Below are 21,359 nucleotides of genomic sequence, written 5' to 3'. Positions count from 1 at the left end.
CCTCTTGAGCACAGAGTACAAGTTAGAGGTCATATTGAAAACATTAAGATTCGAAGTCACTCTTTCCATGTTTCCATGCTATATCCCGATGAATGACTGTTTTCCATTTTTCTATTTCCTTACAAATCTAACTCTATTAGAGACACAGCATGATCCACAGCAATTTGAAACTGTTGTTACTGACCACCACATTTTGAAGGCACAGAAACCACTGAACTGTACACAGACGTAGTCACTTTGGATTTTGTTTACTTCTGAAAAACAAAACTTTATTCACTCATATTCAGAAACACTTTTTTTTTTTAGAAGTAGGAGTTTATTACTTTTTATCTATAAAGATACTGTACTTTATATTCATATTAAAATAACATATGACAAATAGTAAAACAATGATAGTGTGCATGTTGTTTGTTCCCTGGTTATAGGCCACCACCCCACTGTACAGGCTGAAAACAATCCAGCACACAGACTCCTTCCTACCAGCCCATCGCTTCCCACCTGTATCCACCCACCGTCTTTTGCAGGGCAGGAGCACACTGGAGGCACCTCCTGAAACCAGAAATCATCTATGAGACACCATCGCTACCTGCAGGAGGGGTTGCCCCTCCAACACTTGAAACACAGGTCTCATCAGATCCAGAGGACGAAAAGGTCTGCAAGCACAGCAGAGGGCCCTTGGCCAGAAATAGGCTGCTGCTAGCCACTAAGTGAACTTTAGCTGGGTAGTCAGCCTGGAGGCTCATCTGATGGGTGTTGGGCAATAAGGGCACTGGGAGTAGGCTGCATGAATTAATCCGGTAACAGTCTGGTCCTGACTGTGACCTTTTCCACTCAAAATTACTGTGCAAGAAATGCTGCATTTTAATTGTCTACAGCCAAATGAACTATTGTACACATGCAATGAATTCCTGAAATTCCCAAAAAAGCACTGGACATATTCTGTGCATGTAACAATTTTCCTGTGACATGTAGGGACACGGCTGCCACCTCTACTTGTAGCTGGAAGAAAGCAGACAGCTTACCTGGCCTGAAAGGGTTGATTATCATAAATTTAAACATTTTCTTTTAATTAGCAAAAATAGGCCTTCCAGTTGTTTAGCAATGTCTTCATAGCCAAATTTCAAAGGCTTTGACACAGCACGCATGGACTGTAACCAACCTGCTCTGCACTTTTTCCTCACAAGTTCAGACAAAGCCACTTTCTATGATTAAAACACCCTTACTAGTGGGTACAGAAAAACCAAAAAACCAAAATAGCCACCTTGGTTTTCATGATGATCAAGCCTGGCCTATCTCTCCTCCCTCCTTCTCCCAGCTGAAAAACCATCCTGGATACATAGGCACAGCAGAATGCAGCCATGCCCCCCAAACAGCCTTGCATATGTCCAATACAAGGTTTTGGCCACAATTTCTGAAGCGTTCCTTTTTTGGTCCAACCTTATTCTCACTCTAGTTCCTTGATTTTCTGTAAGGATGGGCAGACGCTGACCAAGTCAAAGCCTTCTATGAGTTCTTTTTGCACATGTCTGCCTTAGAAAGAGACTGCCTAAGGATCTGTCTTTACTTGTCCTGTAAAGCCCAGACACATTGTTGGCACTTCAGCCTGAAATAGTTTCTGAAAATATTTTTATTTGTTCCATACAGAACAGAATGCTCTCTCTAAATGATGCATTTGTTCAACTACAGTAACAAACTCTGCCAGCTCCCTCTGCTCTCCCATTCCAAACTGCACGCAGAGAGAAGGATGGATGCAGAGTCCCATGGAGGAACTGGGAAGCAAAGGAAGAGGTGACTGGGAAGTGAATATAACTGACACAGCTGAAGCTGCACAAGGAGGACTACAAAACCTAAACTAAATACACCATTTATCCTAGAAATAATTGTCTAGTGAAATAAGAACTGCTTCCAAGAAGTGGGTACTAGCATTATAATCTCTCAAATCTCCAAAGAATTTGGAATAGAGTTTTTGAACAATTTTTCTAGGCTAAGAAGGCAAACTCTACTTCAAATAAATGTTTTTTCTTTAAATACATGAAAGGAATAAATTGAAATTTAAGAATAAGAAAGATACTTTGCTCAGTAGAAAAGAGATTACTCAAAATCAAAACTATTTTTTAGTTTGGGTTTGGGCCACAAAAAAGGGAAAGAATGATGGAAAACCAGGACACTGTTCAGACTCATCTGTTGCATGTTATTTAAACACTAAACGCACCATTCACTCACAGTATACTGGTAGATGACCACCTTTACACTAGTAACTTCAATGCAAAAATTCTGCTTTTAAATTTTTATCTGAGACAACAGTATATTCAGCTAAACTAAAACAATGTCCTTATTAAGAAGTCTCAGGCAACACCTTCAATCCATTTCAAAACAGTTAACACCTGTTTTCAGAAAAAGCTTAAATAATTCTGCTTGTTACAAAGCTATAAATCATGTTGTCTTGTCAATACCTGCAGCAGGAGACATTTTGTAAAGCAAACAATGCAGTGGTAGAGACACTTGTTGCGAACAACTGCTAGCAAGTTGTTTGTTTATTTAAAAAAGATCTGCCTAATCACTTGCATATATGTTGTACTGATTTATTGCTGGTTTAGTTTATTGATCTCAAGCAGCTCTGCATTGCCCCATGCCCCATATAAAGAGAACCTCTTAATTTGGCTATACTAATTAAGATAATTACTTTGAAAGTAACAGAGGAACAGTGATAAGCACAATGGAACAGGAGGGAATTACATACGGCAGACCACAAATTTACTCTAAAATGGATGTGCACAATTATTAATTGTTTTACGAAGATACACAAAACACGTTTAATTCTGTACTGAGAAGCACAGAGGAGTCAACACATACTACTACTACTATACAAAATTATTATGGATTCTAAATACAAACATTCAAAAACCCCTTTGAAGTAAAGTCCAAAGAGCATGACTAAGCTTAATGAGTCTGTGATCTCAGGACATATTATAGACCTTCTCAAATGTCTGAAACAAAATTTATAAGCTTACCATATAGGCAAACAACCTAATATCTAGATTATATAATGATCAGATTAGGATACTTAAAGGCAAAACAGTTTTGATTCAATAACAGCTTACATTTATGCTAACATTAGATACAAAAGGGCAATTCTGATCGTTCTCTTGGCAATTTCATAGCCACCAAGCATTTTCACTTGCCATTTAACATGTAATTGGTTAAGTCAAAAGAAATGAAAATCTGTAAGTTTTGATCATTCGGAAATTATTTAAAACTGCTTAACACCAGAAAACATTCAGAAGTCTATTATCAGGAATTAATTTTGTCCTACTTAATATTTAGAACATGTCTTCTGTATTTTTTCCCAAATGTGTATTTTATCACCTCCTAAAGCAGCAAGAAGATTACGGAAACGTAACGTGAATGAAGACATGGCCAAAAGCTGGCAAAATAGAAGTTTTATCATTTTTCAGGTAATCTCCATTACTTAAATGTTACTTTTTATTATTAAAAGGTATTATATTCAAACAAAAAGGTATTTTTAAAATGACTGTAATCTTTACTGTACTATTCAGAAGTATTAATTATGTTCTAAAAAGAAACGTAGGCACTATTACTAAAGAATCAGTTTGAGCAATGACTCTTGAGCTCTCTACCAAAATACACAAGTAACACTAATCAAGATTTGCTTACATCGCCACCCTTACTACTGTATTTTCATGGTATTTTTGTCACAGCCAAACAATTTCATAATGTGAACTTTAAGAATGATGCATTATGCAAAATCTATGCAGCTGTCTTCACACTGATGGTCCAAACATTTATTTTGTATATCTAACCACAGTAATTTATTTACCCCGGACCCTGAGGTATAAATTACTACCTCCAGAAGTAAGAGGTAACAAGTGACCATGTTTAACACACATAGCTTACTTCTGCAATGTAACATAAATCAATTTCTTGGTCTTTTTAACCCTAGTTATTTACTTTTTATTTAAGCTGACCAGAAACAGATCCACTATCAGCTGCAGCCTCTTAGCATCAAGGGCAATAACTAGTACCTGCAAGCAGCAACTTCTTAAAATACCCAAATGTCAAGAACACATCTGTCTGTGCCTTGAATTACACCATTTCTGTTTGCAGTAAAAAATGTCACTTGAAAAATGAAGCGTTCCTTGATAGCTCTCAATTTTTATGTTTAAGTGACAAAAAATTTGAACACTGTCAATATATGAAATGGGATCAGTAACTTCTGACAGTTGCTCTCAGGATCTAGCATTCAGAAGGGAAAAAAATATATTTTTTTAATTTGTTTTTAGACACACGTCTTCAAATAGTAAAGGCTGAAAAAAGCTTTTGTTGTCAGCTAAAGACTGTTATGTGAAAAATGAACTGGTCTCTAACTAAAGGAGAAGATCTTAAACCAATGTGGATCAAGAAAAGTTCAATAGGTATCAGTGGCACTACAAGAGTTGGAAACCAGAATAAGGACTCCTCTAGATCAGGAAAACAGAAGGAACTGCATAAACACAGAATGGGCCTTTCTCTGGTGACTTTACCAAAAATAAGTTGGGCAATTGTACGACATCTTCATAGGCAGTGGTGCAAATTTCCCTAACATCAGCAAGTCCTCAGTGAGAATATAGCTGCTGAATATACTGAGTGCCTTTTTATGCTGTTATTTGAATAGAACTCACACAGACAATATCTGAGAATTTATGTAAAAGACTGATTGAAATGTTAAACTTACAGCTGTGGTAAATTGGGTCTAACAAAGGGATCGTTTTCTGCCCCATTCACAGCTTTATTTTTCCTCTGCTTGGGTTCAGAATTGGCAGATGGTGCCTGAGAATTATTTGTAGTTGGCGGCTTTCGCTTGGCCAGGAGCTTTCTTTGCCTTTCAATGTCTTCCCTTTGTTGATTCACCCATTCTTGCTGCCTGTAAACCCCAAAAAAAGCCTTATTAAAGTTTCATCATTTTGCATTTTTTAAAGAACTATCTTTTTAACTGATAAAGCATTAAGAAATTTTTAGAAAACTTACTGTACATGTGAAAATTTCCTAGGAAAAAGAACGCCAATGTTCCTCATGAGGTGGAAAAAATTTTGCTAAAGTTTAGGCACAATTTACTTTTGAAATATATGGTGGGTTGTTTTTTTTTGTTTTGGGGTTGTTTTGTTTTGTTTTTGAAAGTGTTACACATGATTTCTGCACTAGAAAAAAAAATATCTGGTGGATAACTTCTTTTATACCATCAAAAGAAATGTAACAGTCAATAGAGTACTTGATTATTCAAGGCCAAAAACTGAATTTGATCTGACTGTTCCCAAATAAATCATCAGTTTGGTTGTATGGCAAACAATTACAGTTTTTATGTAAAACACACATACAGATGGTTTTTAAGATTGTCTTGAAAAAACCAATCCCTAGGCAATCACATAACGCTAAGACTATATGTTGCCCTTCAAAAATTAAAATCTTGGTGAATTACTTTTATATCTCTCTATATATACATATCTATCTCCAAAGACTGAATCAGACTCGTTCCCAAAGAACAACTTTTGAGGCATTGCATAATTATTTTACCACCATCTCTGATGGTCTCTCAGAGCCCTTTTCCTTGGCTCCATCTCTGCTGAAATACCTGTGTTGCAGCAGCTCTTTTCCAGGTGGCTGCTCTTCCCCATCCACTTGCACTAGACCCTATCTGAGGCTGCCAGAATTGTCACTCCTCCTTCATGGCACTGAGGAGCTGAATGCCTGAAAAAGGTGCTACAGTGATGGATGCGCAGGCAGCACTTAGGTGACCAATGAAAACTTCACAGATCTCTTCTACCCCAGTCATCACCAGTGATACGCGGTTAGCTGCTTGTAAAATCACTGATACAGTTTTATAGCAATTTCTACCAGCTGAGCTGAATAATTACGTGTCACCCATTTAGCACATTCATGCTTTTCTAAGGATAGTTAAAATCAAGTGAAACCAAACTGTCTTTCAAAGACACCCAGCCTTAGTATTCTCTCAGTTGATTAAGGGAGTTCTGCACTGTATTCTCAGTCTTCAAAAGGCAAAGCAAAATACAACGTATGAAAAGCTGCTCCAATCCTAGAACCTCAGTAATAAAAAAATCCACTAGAGGGAACTAACAATTAGTGAGAATTTTAAGAACATGGCATTGACTAACTTCACAAGATTTTGAAATGCAAAGCCATCTGTCCACTGTTCAGTAAATGAAGCACCATGACGAACTGTTGTAAAATGCCCCAGGCGTAATCTGTCTTGCATGCTCTTCTCTCTGCTTGCCAGCTTTTCCTGTGTGCTCTAAGAAAACAACAAAAAAAATAATATTTAGTAACACTGAAGTGTTCAAAAAGTCAGTAAAACACTTCTTTTTCCTCCAGCAACTTCCTACAGGAAGGATAAAAGGAGAGTAGATGAAAATATCTTTTATTACTTTACTCCACTTATTCTAACTTCTGCAGAGCCCAAACATCTGCAGTTGTTAGAACTGGTACTAATGACTACTTGGGCACATAAAAAAATAATCAGAGTTGGACTCAGTTTTCCTACAAAGGTCACTGTTCTTCATAACTAACAAAACATTTTATTTGTAAATACAGCAAAACTGGTAACAGTATCAGCATCATACAGGCATATAATGATGTCTGTACATGTCTATTATACTAAATAAGCCTGCTTACGTATCAGAAAGAGCGCACCTACCATGCTTAGCCTGGAAACTCCCCTGAACGACCACCTATGTTACTATCTGTACCGAACTGACTGAGCTCAGGAATCTCTACGTGGGGACGCACTGCAGCAGACTTAACTGCAGTCAGCTATTCACTTGCAGAAGTAGAAGCCGATGCCCTTCTCACAACCAGCCACTGCTACCACGAGCATCCCTGGGATGTGGTAAATGACTGAGGCTGCCTAGTTTGCTTCAGTACAAGAAGACAGACCACTGTGAACACCACTGACGGACAGAAACTTAAGAAGCAAGCATTTGTAACAATTAAAGAAATGCCGATGGCCCCAAATCACACACACAAAGAAGTGAAAAGTTGACAGAATTAAGGATCTTTGCGCAAACAGACTTCTAGAATGAAGAGGCCGCCTACATGGCCTTTTGTGAAAAATGGCCTCTGTGATATTCTCAGTCTGAAGGTGCTCACCTAGCATCATGCTGAACAGATCTGATGCATCATTGTCCTGCGTTCCCCTCATGCTAGAACTTACAAAGGATTGCAATAATTTATTTATGCCATGCCAGTGAGGAAACTCTCCCCAATCCTCCAATGAATCAGACTGCGCCCTTGTATCTGACAGCAGCAGCTAGTGTAAGGGAAGAGACCTGGCTGTTTACCTTGAACTTTTTTGTATCCTAATATGTAATAAGATGATTTTCTAGTACTATTTTTTGAATAGGGCTGTTTTAAAGAAGAGGGAGAGAAACACGGTATATTCTTGTCTTTTATGAAATTGCTGTTAGTTTACATATAATTGGCATTAAATTTGAAATAAATATTTCTTTCATAGTAGTATGCAGGTAAATGATCACCATTTCCTTGTTTCCATTAATTCTGAGCTAACATAGCATTTTATCATTTTAACAGCAAAAATTATCTCAGGCACTTAAATGTCTCACAAGGAGATTTTATCTATCTCCTTTCCACAACAGATTCAGAAATTTTTTGATCCACTGTAATCATATTCTTAAAGTTTGTCCCGAAAATTTGCCACATACTAAATTCTTATCTTTTATGTTTTCCTATATTTGAATTACTCATGATGAAAACCATCCCACATACCTTAAAGTAGTTACATGTTCCATGATCTGAAAAAGGCTCAACATTTTATTTTGCCTATTCAGGCTTACAAGAATACTTACTGCCACATAAAGACCACACATATGATGTTTCAGCCTAAGAGACTAATGTGAAAAAGTTATTATGAAAATAAAGGAATCATAACAGAGTTCTACAGCATCCTCACAGTTTTTATCACAAAGATTTTAAAAGCAGCAAACTTACCTTTTCAATTAGAAGCTTCTTGCTCATTGAAATACATTTGTTTAACCTTTCTTTATATTTTTCAAGTAGCTTTTGTTGTTCATCTATTTGTCTTCTAAGATCACAGTTAGCCTAACAAATAAATACAAAATATGAAAAGACATATTGAAACACTTTTTTTTAATCAGCTGTCACAGAAAATAAAGATGTCTACCTTCACATGACTAAAGTAAAGGAATATGCATAATATATATATATATATATATAGGCAAAAATATAATTTCCCAGATCTATCCCAATCTGTAGAAGGATGTACCTTGCTCCCTTTTCACTTTCTTTACACTGAGCTGCATACTGTATTACAGAGCATTCAGCATGTAAATAATATATAAAAGCACTGTACTGATCATTTTTCCAGTCCTCCAGCGTTAAACTGAAAGTTTAATTTTAGCTCTGTATCCTTTATACCTGATTGCTGAAGTCACGTGAAATCCTAACGTTTTTGATTTAAAAGGAAACAAAAAATTCCCAATGATACAAGTTTCAATTATCTGAGTAGGAAATTTACCAAGCTCCCTGCATTCCAATTATATTTAACTTATTACCTTAAAAAACACCACAGCAGTATTATTTTGTTTAAAACTAAATTATTTTTTTTAGTTTTAAAAAGGTTGTGTTTGTCTATTCCATACTGCTGAACATGTGCTAAAAGACTGTATGTACAATTCTGTAACGTATGATTGCATGTGTTAATATGTACTCGTGCACATATAAACACTAAACAGACTATGAATTGTTTCATATTTCTATATATCACCTCTCTAACACTTCTTTCAAGAGCACAAGTATTAAGACTTTGTTCTGAAAACAGGTCTTAGAGCACAGTATAGCACAGGTTTCTTACTAAGAGTAGTTTATTTATTGCCCATAATAATTGTCACAATCACCTCCATTCTGAAACTGCCAACAGTCGGCCCCCTGATAACTGCTATTCACAAACAGAACAACAAAACCCCCACCTGTCACATGAAATTATATTATGAAGTTAAGGAATTAATGAACTGCCTGCAAAACAGCATCAGCTTTCTTTGTACCCTCAGAAATTCTATAAACGTATTTAATCATCAAAAAGTTATAGCACAGAGGCAGAAAAAAAAACCTTATGCATTTCATTTTATAGACTTCTTGCATTTTCAGAAAAAAAATCAGAAAAATTAAAACCTCACTCTGCCTTTTAATTTAGGTAACTCCAGGGTAATTTTTAAAAACAAGGATTATTCAAACATTTAAAATATTTGCCTCAGATTCATTATCTGAATTATCTGAATAAATATCTTTACCCCATGTCCAATACTCACCCTGAGTAAGTCATCTATACGACCTTCTTTCTTTTCCAAGTCTTGATTTTTATTACTTTCTAGCGCAGCTAATTTCAGCATTGTGAGATCAGTCTAAAAAGAACATTTTGAAAATTTCATCCTTTCCTTTAACAATTATAGCATTATTTTTCTCATGTTTGTTACACAGAGAAATAAACTACTTTAAAACGTTCAACAAGACCAGCACATCTTATTTTCACGTGTTTTAGAAGTGACATGGAAGGTTGTTATTCAAAATTGCTTTCCCTCTTCATGAGGATGACTGTCAACATTTGGGATAAGCCACTAACAGTGTTAAAAGACTTAATCACTAACTGAAAACTTACTGTTCACAAAAAAAGCATATAAAACAGAGCAAGAATGTCAACGCCAGCTAATTACTTGAAAGTCTCTGTGTTTGGTTAACAGGTGAAGGAGCCTTGTTCTGACTAACTTGCTAAAGAGAACAGATCATGTCAGAAATGGCAGAAAGGATAAACCAGTTGCTTTTGGCTTTTGAAAGTCATGACAGAACTATATCTTGATCATTTTGATTACCATCTCATTTTTCTTCTTCAATGTCATACTTTAAATGCAATATGACAACAGCAGCTGTCACTTCAAATACTGCCTGAAAGAACAGCCTCTACTTCTCAGATCACACACAGCTAAAATCTTGAGCAAAAGCCTACCGATGACATGGTCAACTGACTACACATGAAGTATGACACTGGAAGCAAAGCAAGTGCAGAATACCAAACTAATCAGAGAGATATAAATTAAATTATGAGCTGGTGAACTTAACAGAAAAATGCTTTGGTGGATTCTAAAAGGCAAAGGTTTTGAAAGCCTTTAAGAATTTACAAGAAGTTGAAAGACAAAGAAATAAATGTATCTATCTGTTTTTTCTGCAGTCTTGAAGTGATACAGGATAGCTCTACTCAAAAAAAGTTACCTGAGTAATTTTAAAAGATAACTGCTTTGGTTGCGTGATAGGGTGGTCCCCAAAAGCTAATGAAGTAGGAGAAGGACTATTCTGTCGAACCTGGAATGCAGGAAAACAAAGGATTTTAGATACAACTGCAATATTAAATTATGAACATAGCCCTGTTCACAACTCTTGGCAGAAAAATCACATAGAATAGGGAAATAAGGTATCTTTCTTACAGAAGACACTACTCGTGGCATTGCATTGAGAACTATCACTATGCTGTTATTTATCACTTGCAGTTTAGAAAGGATGCAATAGATTCTCTGAGAAAACTGAGGCTGTCACTTTTAGGAAACAGACTGAAAGATTTAAGAGAATACAAAACTGACATAAGGTGATGCCAGTCTTACACAGACTTATTTTTCTGATTCTAAGCTTTCGCAACTCAAAAATAATGTGAGTTATTTTTGGAGTGGTTATTTCCCATGGGAGAACCAGAAAGGGGAAGCTAGTACAGATCAGAACACAAATTCCATTAATGGAACTTCCCCAAACCCACTAGTTTGTCTGAATGAGGCTGTTTTCAAGACAAATTCCACAATCTGTATTATACTGCATATTGTCAGACTGAAGTTGAAAGCACATGGAACAAAAGCTGAGGCCTACCAGCAGAGAAAACAAACCCCTTCTGTAACTGGCAGAATCTGTTTGGCCATTTAGAATCACATGTAGGTATGTTAACACTGAAATTGTGCGTATGAGGAGGGGAAAATATTAGCACAACCAAGGAAGAGACTTTTTAAAGGATACTGGCAAATTAGGTGTCAATTATTTAAAAATTTATGATTTATCAAAACCTGAGCTTTTAAAGTCCCAAGTTAGGGGTCAAAGCAACAAAAATCCTCCCCTTTTCTGTGTGAGCCTTGTGAACAGACATCATTAGAACATTTCAACATTTATTCAACATTTTACATTATTACTTTGTATTTAAAAATTATGTTTTAGAAAAAAAGTTCCTGTGTTAGCAGAAAACTTTAGTTTTAAATTTAGTTAAATATTTAACTTGATTTTTTGTTGGTTGTTTGTTTTGTTACTGTTGCAAGAATGAACTCCTCCTCAGGATTCCTTCCTCTGAAAACTCTTCCCTTGAATATAGATTCTTTTCAATTATGCTACCTTCAGACTATGAAAGTATCTCCAGCAGCTACAAAGTTCACAAACTTACAGAAGAAGGAGCGGAATGTGAATTCTGAGGAGATCGGATTGCAGGAGGTACGCCTCGCACCGGACTAGAGCCGTTTCCACCTTGGTACTATAGAGAAGATAGGAACCTCCAATTAGTCAACCTTCTTCTCAAAATACATTACACACCTACCAAATGATACAGTTCATCTGTACACAGAATTTGTGTATCACGTTGTATTACTTTTATTAGCATAGTCTTTGGCCATTTATATAAAAGCGTGAGAGAGAATTTTTTTGTATTTTAGCTCAGGCTGCACCAAGAGATCACTGCATCTCTACTTCAAGGTTTAATACTTATAAAATTACATAAAGAAAAAAAAAGTATCCTCTCAGGAGGCCTGTCCAATACAAGCAAAAAATCTGTAACTTTCAAAAAAAGCTGAAAGTAAATTTTAAAGCTAAAATAAATTTTACAAACACACAAAAACCTTACCTCAAAATAGTCACTAATCTTGTGACCACGTCCCCCAATATTCTTTCCTGAAACAAAGACATCAATACATTAGAATTGACTAAATTACTTACAGATGTGTCTTACATTTTTACCTATACAGTAAACAGCAAAATCTTACCACTGGTTAAATGGTTTTCTTTGATGTGCTGAGATGTGATCTCCCTATGTAAATAATCAAGGGATTGGCCACAATAAAGAGATTTGCATATTCCATTCATTGAGAAGTCAGAAATTAAGTCACGCTACAATTCCTAAACCAGGTTAGTGCAGACTTAGCAGTAAGCCTAGACCTCTTCTAGATACCAGAAAACTCATCTCTCATCCTACAATTCATACCTTCAGCTCCGAGCCCCTCCCCTTTTCAAGCACTACCTCATAGCTTATCCACTTCCAAAATATCAAATTAACCAAGTCTATTAACTCTATTAATTAATAAACTATTTTTAATAAATTAATAAACAAGTCTATTAATTAATATAACTATTATATGCTCCAGATGAGTTACTATGCCCAAATGTTTAGCTCAAGGACTTCCCTAAGTACAAATAACAGTGGGGGCATGGAGGATGACAAGTATTTCCATTCTTCCCAACCTGATGATGAATCAGCTAACTCACAGGGTTAACTGGGGAGATAAACAGATCAGAATGAGAGAGCAGAATTTCTTTTATCTTAATCAGTGTTGACACTTCAGGAGCACCGGTGTGAATTGATCTTTCTTCAACTTGAGGACCTGACCCATATGTGGCATTCCATAGATTGCACCAATGCTTCACCCAATGGCATGAATACTTTCTTCTATTAGGTTCTAAGACGACTGACATCTTAAGACTGTTATTTGTCTCTCATATAGGTCAAACTACCTGTTAGAAGACATCTTGAAAAAAGACCACTGTTCAAAATTGTTCTCTTTATAGAAGGAAATTTTTTTTATAAATTAGGAAATCACTACTTATTCACAGGTCCAAAAATGTATTTTTGGACTTTTTAGCAAAGATTTTTAAGCTTTTCTATTGCTTCAGCCCTGAAGAATTCATTCTAGTCCAATATACCTCTATACTGGCATTGCTGCATAACTTTGTCACTAAGAAATACCATGAAGACACAGAAGCATTTGGCAGCCCTTTCTGTGTCAAAACTTTTAACATAAATATTTAGGTAAAATAATTCAAAGACTTCAAACAGCACCCAGCTAACTCTTCCAGTACCCAGCAGTTACCCAGTTAGCGTACATCACTGTTACTGCCCTCTAGCCAGTTCTTTACCTACCCTGTAATTCTGCTAGTGATTTTTGGGTTTAAGCTTAATTCTCATCTATCACTTTATCAAATTAAAACTTGCTTTCATCCAGATAAATGAGACAGACTGCTTTCCTTTTCAGCATAGAAAAATCTATTGTATGTCATGTTACAGAACTCTGCCCTGAAGAAATACATCAAATTATTCTGGGCCAGCCAATTATTCCTAATTTCTACTGATTTTATCCCACTTTACAATCACCTCCATGTTCTAAACAATACTTTTCTTCAGCATTTATGGATTATTTTGCATGCTATAAAGTCAAAGTCCTAGGCATGCAATATACAAGACATGGATCTCTTGTTCCTATTTTCAGTACAACAGCAGTATTTGCAGTGCTTCAACTGTACTGTACCACTCCAATATGCTGCAGTTTCCTAGGCTAGTTCCTTGAGAATATTGCAGTGCAGCCTATTCAGTTTCACTGCTGCTGACAGTAGAATAGTAATTACAAGACATTATAACCATGTTGTCTATGCCAAAAAGTTCCTAACATTTCTATCATCTCTAATTTCAACTCTCATTGGTAGGAGGAAGGGTAGGCTACTAGAACAATGGAAATAGGAAATTTCATTCAAGTTCTTGAAACAAAGCAGGTTTCTATGAAGCAATACTAACAAAGAAATTGTAGTCAAACTACATAATTCTTCTACTAATAGTATGTTGCATCACGAAGACTTCAAGATATGGAACCCACTGGTATGTATCTGAAGTGACATTTCCTGGCTCAGTTAGAAACAAAAAAAACCCCAAGCTAATACAGATATTATCAAAACTATTCCTCCTCCCCTTTTGACATCATCTTGTCTGTCTGGAGGTTAAATTTCCCCCATTCCTCCCCCAAAAGCCACACTAGAGAGAAGAATGACAAAAAATAAGCTTTGTAAATATTAAACTGTGAATCAGCCTCATCTTGATTTCCCCACTCCTCTTGACTACACTGTACAATAATCCATAGAAAAGAATAAAATTCAATTTTTAAATATACCCAAAAAATAAGCAATCACATATTATAGTCTGTAATCCCTTGTCCCCCTTACCTACTGAAAAGAAATACAAACCACAGAAGTATTTTGGATGAGAAGAGCTGCTACAACTCTTGAAAGTATACAGAACTGTATCGTAGCTGCAAGTTACATGTGCGGGAGCGCACAATTCTTACGGGCAATTACCAGCCCAGTTCAGGTTTTACTTGCCCATCCTTTCCAGTGACAAATGGGGGTGGAGGGAGGGGGATACATAATTTATCATCCAAAACGCAACACCTGTCTTATGCAAGCAAAAATACAGATTTTTTTAAGGCTAACAGTCAAAACTTTGTGCCTTATAACTGGATTAAATACATGCAGTAACTACCTAATTCATTTACATTTTAGTTTACCTTGGCTGCTTTCACTTTGAGTGTCTGCTTTTCGTTTTCTTCCTCTGGAAGGTTCTGACTGTTTCTTCTCTGGAGTCTACAAACAACAAAAATAACATGATCCAACAGCAGCTCTATTTACTTACATTATTGCCCTATTATTGTGAAATAACTTTAAATACTCATTCATAAAATATGATTTCACAATTCAGGAGGGATGTAATTTCAGATTGTAGTTAAAGTAGAGAATACGATCCTTGGTCAATAAGATAAATTCAAGCCAGAAAAGATACTTAAGTATGAAATAATTCTTTAATAATTTCCCAAAAGGCAATTCTACATATTAATTGTTAAGCAATTATACCTTTTCATCCATTCTGAGGTTTATAAACACCCAATATGGTTTCACATTTTACCAAGATCTTCCTATTATAGTTGTGGGTGTTTTAAAGCTTAACACTTGGTGAGATAAGCTGATTCTTGATGGTGTTTTCTACATATTGCCACAGTATAAACACAAAGTTCTAGCGCTTCAATAGGAAGCTTATAATGTTAACACATTTTCGGAAGTGCAGAAGTAATCTCCAAAATACTATGAGCTGTAGATTTCTGGAATCTATTTAGGATTTTTAAAAAAGAGAGATAAAAAAAAGAGAGGGGAAAAAAGCACAATTGCTCAAAACCTGAATATCTATCCACTTGGAAAGTGTCATTGTCCCCTCCCCATTATATTTGTATCTCAAGAAAGTCAAAGAAAAACATCAAGCGAAAAAATGCAGACCTGTAAAAAATTTATTCCAGAAATATTACATATAGTTGCCTAGAAACTACAATCAGCACGTACAATACAGATGATAAAAAAGGGATGTGATCAGAGGCATCTCTAAATTGTATTTGCTCTCCCTTGATCTGAGGATTCAAACCGGTTAGTCTCCCCAGTGTAAGTTAAATTCTACAAGCTGCTTTGGTTCAAGGAAAAGATGCTGCAGCTGTGTGTGTATTCAGCCCCCAAGCAGCCTCATACCAGTAACTGGAGAAAGCACAGAAGCCACTGCATGAACTCTGTTTTACAATCAAGAAATCAATGGTCCCTAGTATCTCGGACTAAATGTGAGATCAATGGTAAGATGCTTAATTTTTTTTGATATCACCATTTTATCATTTCACTGTATTTGTCACTTTGTTCTCCAAGTACTCCTCCTCAGCACAGCAAATGATATCAAAATTCAGATTTCAACCCATCACTAAAAGCATTTCAGGCATGTTTCTGTTCCAAAATCTTCATTTGGGTATCTTCAAATATAAATATACTACAAATATCCTAAAATATTTATTTTGGCAAAAAACCACTTTAAGTTAGCTGTGATCTGTAGAAATTATCAGTCCGTAAAAGAACAGTCAGCACAAGAAAGGTCTTCCTTACCTATACCATGTATTTTTTAGAAGTTTTAGCTCTGTGGATAGGTTCATAAAAACACCTTCAGAAGTTTTACAATTGTAGCTGTTGTATTATCATGCTACAAATGAAGTTCAATTACATACATTTTATTTTAAATAAACTCTTCCAACCAAAAGCTGCATCCTTTACAGTGCTGTCGTGCATCAGCAAACTGTGTAACACAGACTCCTGGAAATGAAGTTATTTTGAGGCCGTATGATTCAAAAAGCAGAAAGCATATCTTAGAAATATTACTTTTATAATTTACAGTTACTGCCAGGTAAATAGGTAACATTAAGGTACCTTTCCACAAAACTAAATTTAAAATACTTAACCAAACATTTTCATGTTATTCTTATTTTCCAGCTTTCAATTTTGCAGGTTATCATTCTAATGTAGTCAGTTTTACCTACCATATGAAGCAGAAGAAAAAAAAAAAAAAGTTGTTTAAAAGCTGATTAATGACTAAATATTTAAGATTTCTCCTACCAAAATTAGTTTCCAACTGCAGTGACTGATTTCTTGTATTTAAAAGCCAGACATTTAAAGAGGTTTATATTTTTAAAACTGAAACTCAAGTAATTCATAAATGTCTATTTCCCTAAGCTCTTCTGATTTCTTCCAGTGTTTAATTTAACCTTCGAAACTAAAAAGTATTAGCACACTAATGAGGTTACTAATGAGGTTACCCAACAAGGTCATGTTCACCTTTTCTAAGTACAAAATTCACATGGTAACGTATAGCAAACATCAATCACCAGAAAATGTTCTCCAAAATCCTTTCTAATGAATGGAATCATACAAGTTACAAGAAACTGAAGACTAATAGGACTGAGGACTATCCTCGCAGTAAACGAAGACTTACGCTGTTTTCAGTCACTCAGAAGGATTTACATATAGCCAAGATTTAGACTAAAACCCCACTATTTCATAAGCAAGACAAAAATAGCTCTGAAGTTATCCAAAGTCAGATGGTAAAGCTATGTTAAAGTTACAGCCCAGCGTATTAGCAAAGCCTCATATGCCGTGGTCTTGATCCTAGCTTACCCTTCAATTCTAATGTGCTTCCCCTTAGTCTTCTCTTCACATTTATACTTTTAAATGTTGGCTTTTCACATCCTCTTTTATAAAATGAACATTTCTAAGTACCAATTCTCAACTAGTTAATGTCCTTTAAAAAAATACTCAGGTAAGTATTTTTATATATTTCATGTACAGTTAAGTATCTTCTGCCATTACTGTAGAACTGGTAACAGCAGAACTCAAGAAGTTATTTTTGTAGATAAAAATTATTAAAATTGTGTAAAAAAAAACCCACTTTGAGTTTATATGTCTCAACACTTAACCCTCCAGCATGCTTAATAGTGATGCCTTTTTTAGTTGTTGATATTTTTCATATACATAACATTGAGTTGACAATTTTCTACCATTATTTTCTTCTAAATCCTACCCTCCCCACAAAGCTTTAAAATTATAGCAAACAAATACAGCAGTGCTGTTTTCCTCTGCAACACATTATAAATTCCAATTAGATCAAATCTTTAGTTACTTCTGAAATTAGATTTATAACGATGGTTCTGTATTATCGGGAACCACCACAACTTAACAGCTGCAAGCAAGTAGAGCAAACCATTTAAGTAACTTATCAAACTGTACAAATCAAACCACAGACAAGGCTGCCCTCCGTTAAATAATTAATTATCTACAGAGAACAGAAAATACTAGTGATAAATAAAAGTATGTATCTGTAACCAAAACAAGGAGTAATCTTCTTTAATGAGGAATGGTGGGGAAGGCCAAGATACTGGAAGTCTACTAGAAGCACTTGTTCACAACCTGAGGTAGCCAGTTTAGAAATTATCTTAACTACAAGTAGCTAATACACACGCAAATAAAGATCCATGTATCACAGCAAAGAAATTAATAAAAAAATATGTAAAAATTTTAAAAGAAACTGGAATACAGGTCTGGATATTAAGATCAAACATTCAGGTCATGTTTATCACTCACGATGCTGAACTGAATCCAGGATAATGCCTGGTTTCAAGTTATTTTGCAGTTCAATGTTTATCTCTGTGAAGTATCTCAAGTAAAACTATTATTCAGGCAAGTTGCCCCTCTTCATACATCCATCACATGGGGGGGGGAATACTACAGTTGTAATAGTTATATTTTCTGCAATCCTGTGATTAAAATGTAAAAAATAAAAAATTCACATCAGAAAACCAAAAAGGGTTGTTTGTGTGTGGGAAGCCTGCCTTGGTTTGAATACTAAGTGTGAAAGAATTCATATCTTTTAATGTGCCATTTAGTGATGAGAGCACAGAATGGTGAATGTACCACCACAATTTAATCAGAAACTGACATTCTTGCTAGAAATGAGTTTTAATGATTCTGAGATGTGTATTTCTACTTTTTTTTCCTCCAAAAATCTATTATAATACAACAGTTCTCTCTCATCATCAAATGATGGCACTGCTTCCTGCGTAAGTCTTTGTCTTTGTACACTATCATCCACCAGAGGAATTCCCTATTATTATGAAATTTTCATTGTCACACCATTAAAAAAACCCAAGAAAACACACACAAACAAATCCCACAACCTGTTTGCAATATTAAGCACTAAACTGCACTTCTCATAGGATTACAGCATATAAGTAACCAGCTGTTATTTTAAGAAAAGACTCTAAAAACTTATTAACATATTTGGCATCACAATTATAATTTAAGTGACTACAACTGACAACTTCTGAAAATGGGTCAAGAAATCATATTTCGTTATTCAATGTCATTAAGACCATCCTTCAGAAAACACAGAAGAAACCTGGAGACCTGTGCAATAGAACACTAGACATCTGTGCAGGGACTTTTTAGGAAAAAAAAGTCTATTTCTATTTTAGAATAATTAAAAAAAAATAAATTATCCCTATCCAGAAGCATGGCTTTAGGTTAAAACATTGTGCAGAGACAGAAGAAACATGTTGAACTTTCAAACTTACATGCCTCCGTGTCTCATGTATACAACTGTAAAATAACATTTTTCTACACCAAAAAGCTATTACACATATAGTGAGTGTTCTGAGATCACTCAACTACTTAGACATGGGTTTTTTTGTCAGGGAATTGCAATAATGCATCATAACCTTCAGGCTACTGCAGCATATTTCCATTCCCACACCAGAACATCAGAACTGCACCACTGCAACACTGCCCAAAGTATTTCTAGGAAAAGCCATGAAGAAAAACAATGGGCAGACAGAGTCATTCTTCTGGTTAAGAAAATAAGACTATATACAATTGAAAGGAAAATCTCGCTGGGAAAGGCAAGGGGAAAGAAACATAGCAGAGCCTTTCCCAAAGAGGAAAACATGAAATCACACACACAAAATGTTTACTTATAAGGTATTGGTCTTGGGAACTAACTAAATTCACCTGCTGGTCAGCCCAGTATAAAATCAAGAATCAGACAGTCTCTGAGCGCCTAAGTGAATGTACAGTTAGGCCACAAAATAAAGCTTTAATGGAAAAATAACATCAAAAGCACACGCCAAACAACTATTCTTCCAACATGACATGTCACTCAAACATAGGTCTACCCCAGGCTAAAAATATGCTCTTGCTTACTTATGGGTATAATCTTATCGACACAACTGTGACGTACACAGGCAACACTGTCAAGAGAGCCTCACCCACCCCAAACCAGGTAAACTGTAAGAGCTGCATTAGTGCAGTTGTATCAGTGCTGGTCACTGAGAGAACCACCTTCTACTCCAGGGAAGTCTGCACTCTGCACATGAAAACCCAATAAGAGTATGAATCCTTTAACGGATTATGAACTGGTAATAGGCAAGAAAAACCGCAGTGACAATTGCAGCTTTACAAATGCAGATGACAGCCAGTGTCTGGCCTTGGACTAAATCCATATTTTTCAAGAAAACGCAGCAAACTAGTTTCTAGGGTACTTTCAAAGGTGCAGCCAAAGACTCGTCAAAGTTTTATCTGTGCTGGTGAAAACCTTATTACTTACTAAACAAAGGACAGCAAACTGTCCATTTTCAGCTCCAAAAGCTGTATGTATCCTCACAGCATGACTACATAGATAATGAAGAAGCAGAAGCAGCTAGTTTCATGACCAGAAGTCCAAAGAAACTTTTATGAAGTCATGTCTCCTCATCCAAGAGATGGTACATTTTATTAATGTATGCTTTTTCCTACCTAGCTGTGTATTTTGCATTTTACTTTAAAAGCTTCTACATGAAATAAGGCATCACAGTGGAATATAAAATTATGATTTGTTAACATTAAATTTTTGACGTAATAATGAACCTGCCTTATATACTTACCTCTGATTCTTTATCACTTAAAGATCCCAAGCTTCCAAAACTGTGATTTGAACTTTCGTTATTTGTTGAAGCCTACCAAGACAAATAAAATACTGAACATTATATACAGATTTATAAAACAGCTAATCCACTATTATCACTCACAGTTATAACAAGTAACAGTAATAAAATTTCATGCTCGCAAGGAAAAATTTATTAACTATAAAGCACTGGTGATTTCAAGGGGGATAAGAAGTTTGACACGTGGATGGTTTGACAGGGCACAGTAAATTCTGTATTTTGATTGGTTTTAAGCCACATAAAACCCTAGAACATTCAAAACCACTTAAGTCTTATTTGGGAAAAGCAAAACATCCAATGAAAAATCCTACCAAATAATTCCACAGAATAGGCTTAAGAAGCCAGTATTGTTGAAACTGCTGGAGACTACTAAAAACTTTAATTTTTCAAAGAAAAAGAATGTTTAATTTTCTCCAAGACAGACACTAGGTTACGGCAGAGATATTTTTTTTTTAATTCACTCAATGACAGAAAATTACAAGCTATTGACAATATTATTCCACATTCTTAAACCACTTTCCCCAAAGTAACAAACCTAGACTAATGAGAAAAAGAAAAAAAGACAAAACCTGTAAAATAGTCTCAAGTTACAGTATTTATTTAGGAATTTTCTAAGGCTGATTTATTCAGAGGTCTTTTGAACACAGAATGGCAACAAGGACATTTTACAGCAAGAGTCTGTTTCACGTTCAGAGAACAAAAAATGCCAACAGCAGTTGAGCTTCTTCTTATTAAAAGAAAAAATATAAAATCTTATACTGCTGGGTTATTCTCTTCCATACAGGAAGGCAGAACAAATACTTTGAAGTGAAACAACCAGTTCCAAGGCAAACACTCAGCTTGCTTCAAAGCATGCTTGCTTTCCAGAACTGTGTC

General features: G+C 35.5%; 1 protein-coding gene across 7 annotated transcripts in view; it reads right to left on the bottom strand.

Moving 5' to 3' along the window:
* Positions 1–21,359, bottom strand: part of TLK1 (tousled like kinase 1) — a 91,529-nt gene that overhangs the window by 20,889 nt on the left and 49,281 nt on the right. For 6 of the 7 annotated variants that reach the window (XM_055812088.1, XM_055812086.1, XM_055812083.1 and 3 more), the window contains 9 exons: positions 20,424–20,495; positions 14,664–14,739; positions 11,963–12,009; positions 11,510–11,596; positions 10,309–10,398; positions 9,354–9,446; positions 8,017–8,127; positions 6,168–6,304; positions 4,733–4,921 (listed from right to left, as the gene is read on the bottom strand). In XM_055812088.1, the coding sequence (XP_055668063.1) occupies positions 4,733–4,921; positions 6,168–6,304; positions 8,017–8,127; positions 9,354–9,446; positions 10,309–10,398; positions 11,510–11,596; positions 11,963–12,009; positions 14,664–14,739; positions 20,424–20,495 (902 nt within the window). The remainder of the gene's footprint in view (positions 1–4,732; positions 4,922–6,167; positions 6,305–8,016; positions 8,128–9,353; positions 9,447–10,308; positions 10,399–11,509; positions 11,597–11,962; positions 12,010–14,663; positions 14,740–20,423; positions 20,496–21,359) is intronic. The other variant, XM_027786373.2, reaches the window with a different exon arrangement.

This window comes from Falco peregrinus, chromosome 8, assembly GCF_023634155.1.
Source record: "Falco peregrinus isolate bFalPer1 chromosome 8, bFalPer1.pri, whole genome shotgun sequence".
Lineage (NCBI taxonomy): Eukaryota > Metazoa > Chordata > Aves > Falconiformes > Falconidae > Falco > Falco peregrinus.
This window is presented reverse-complemented; position numbering and strand designations above follow the sequence as displayed.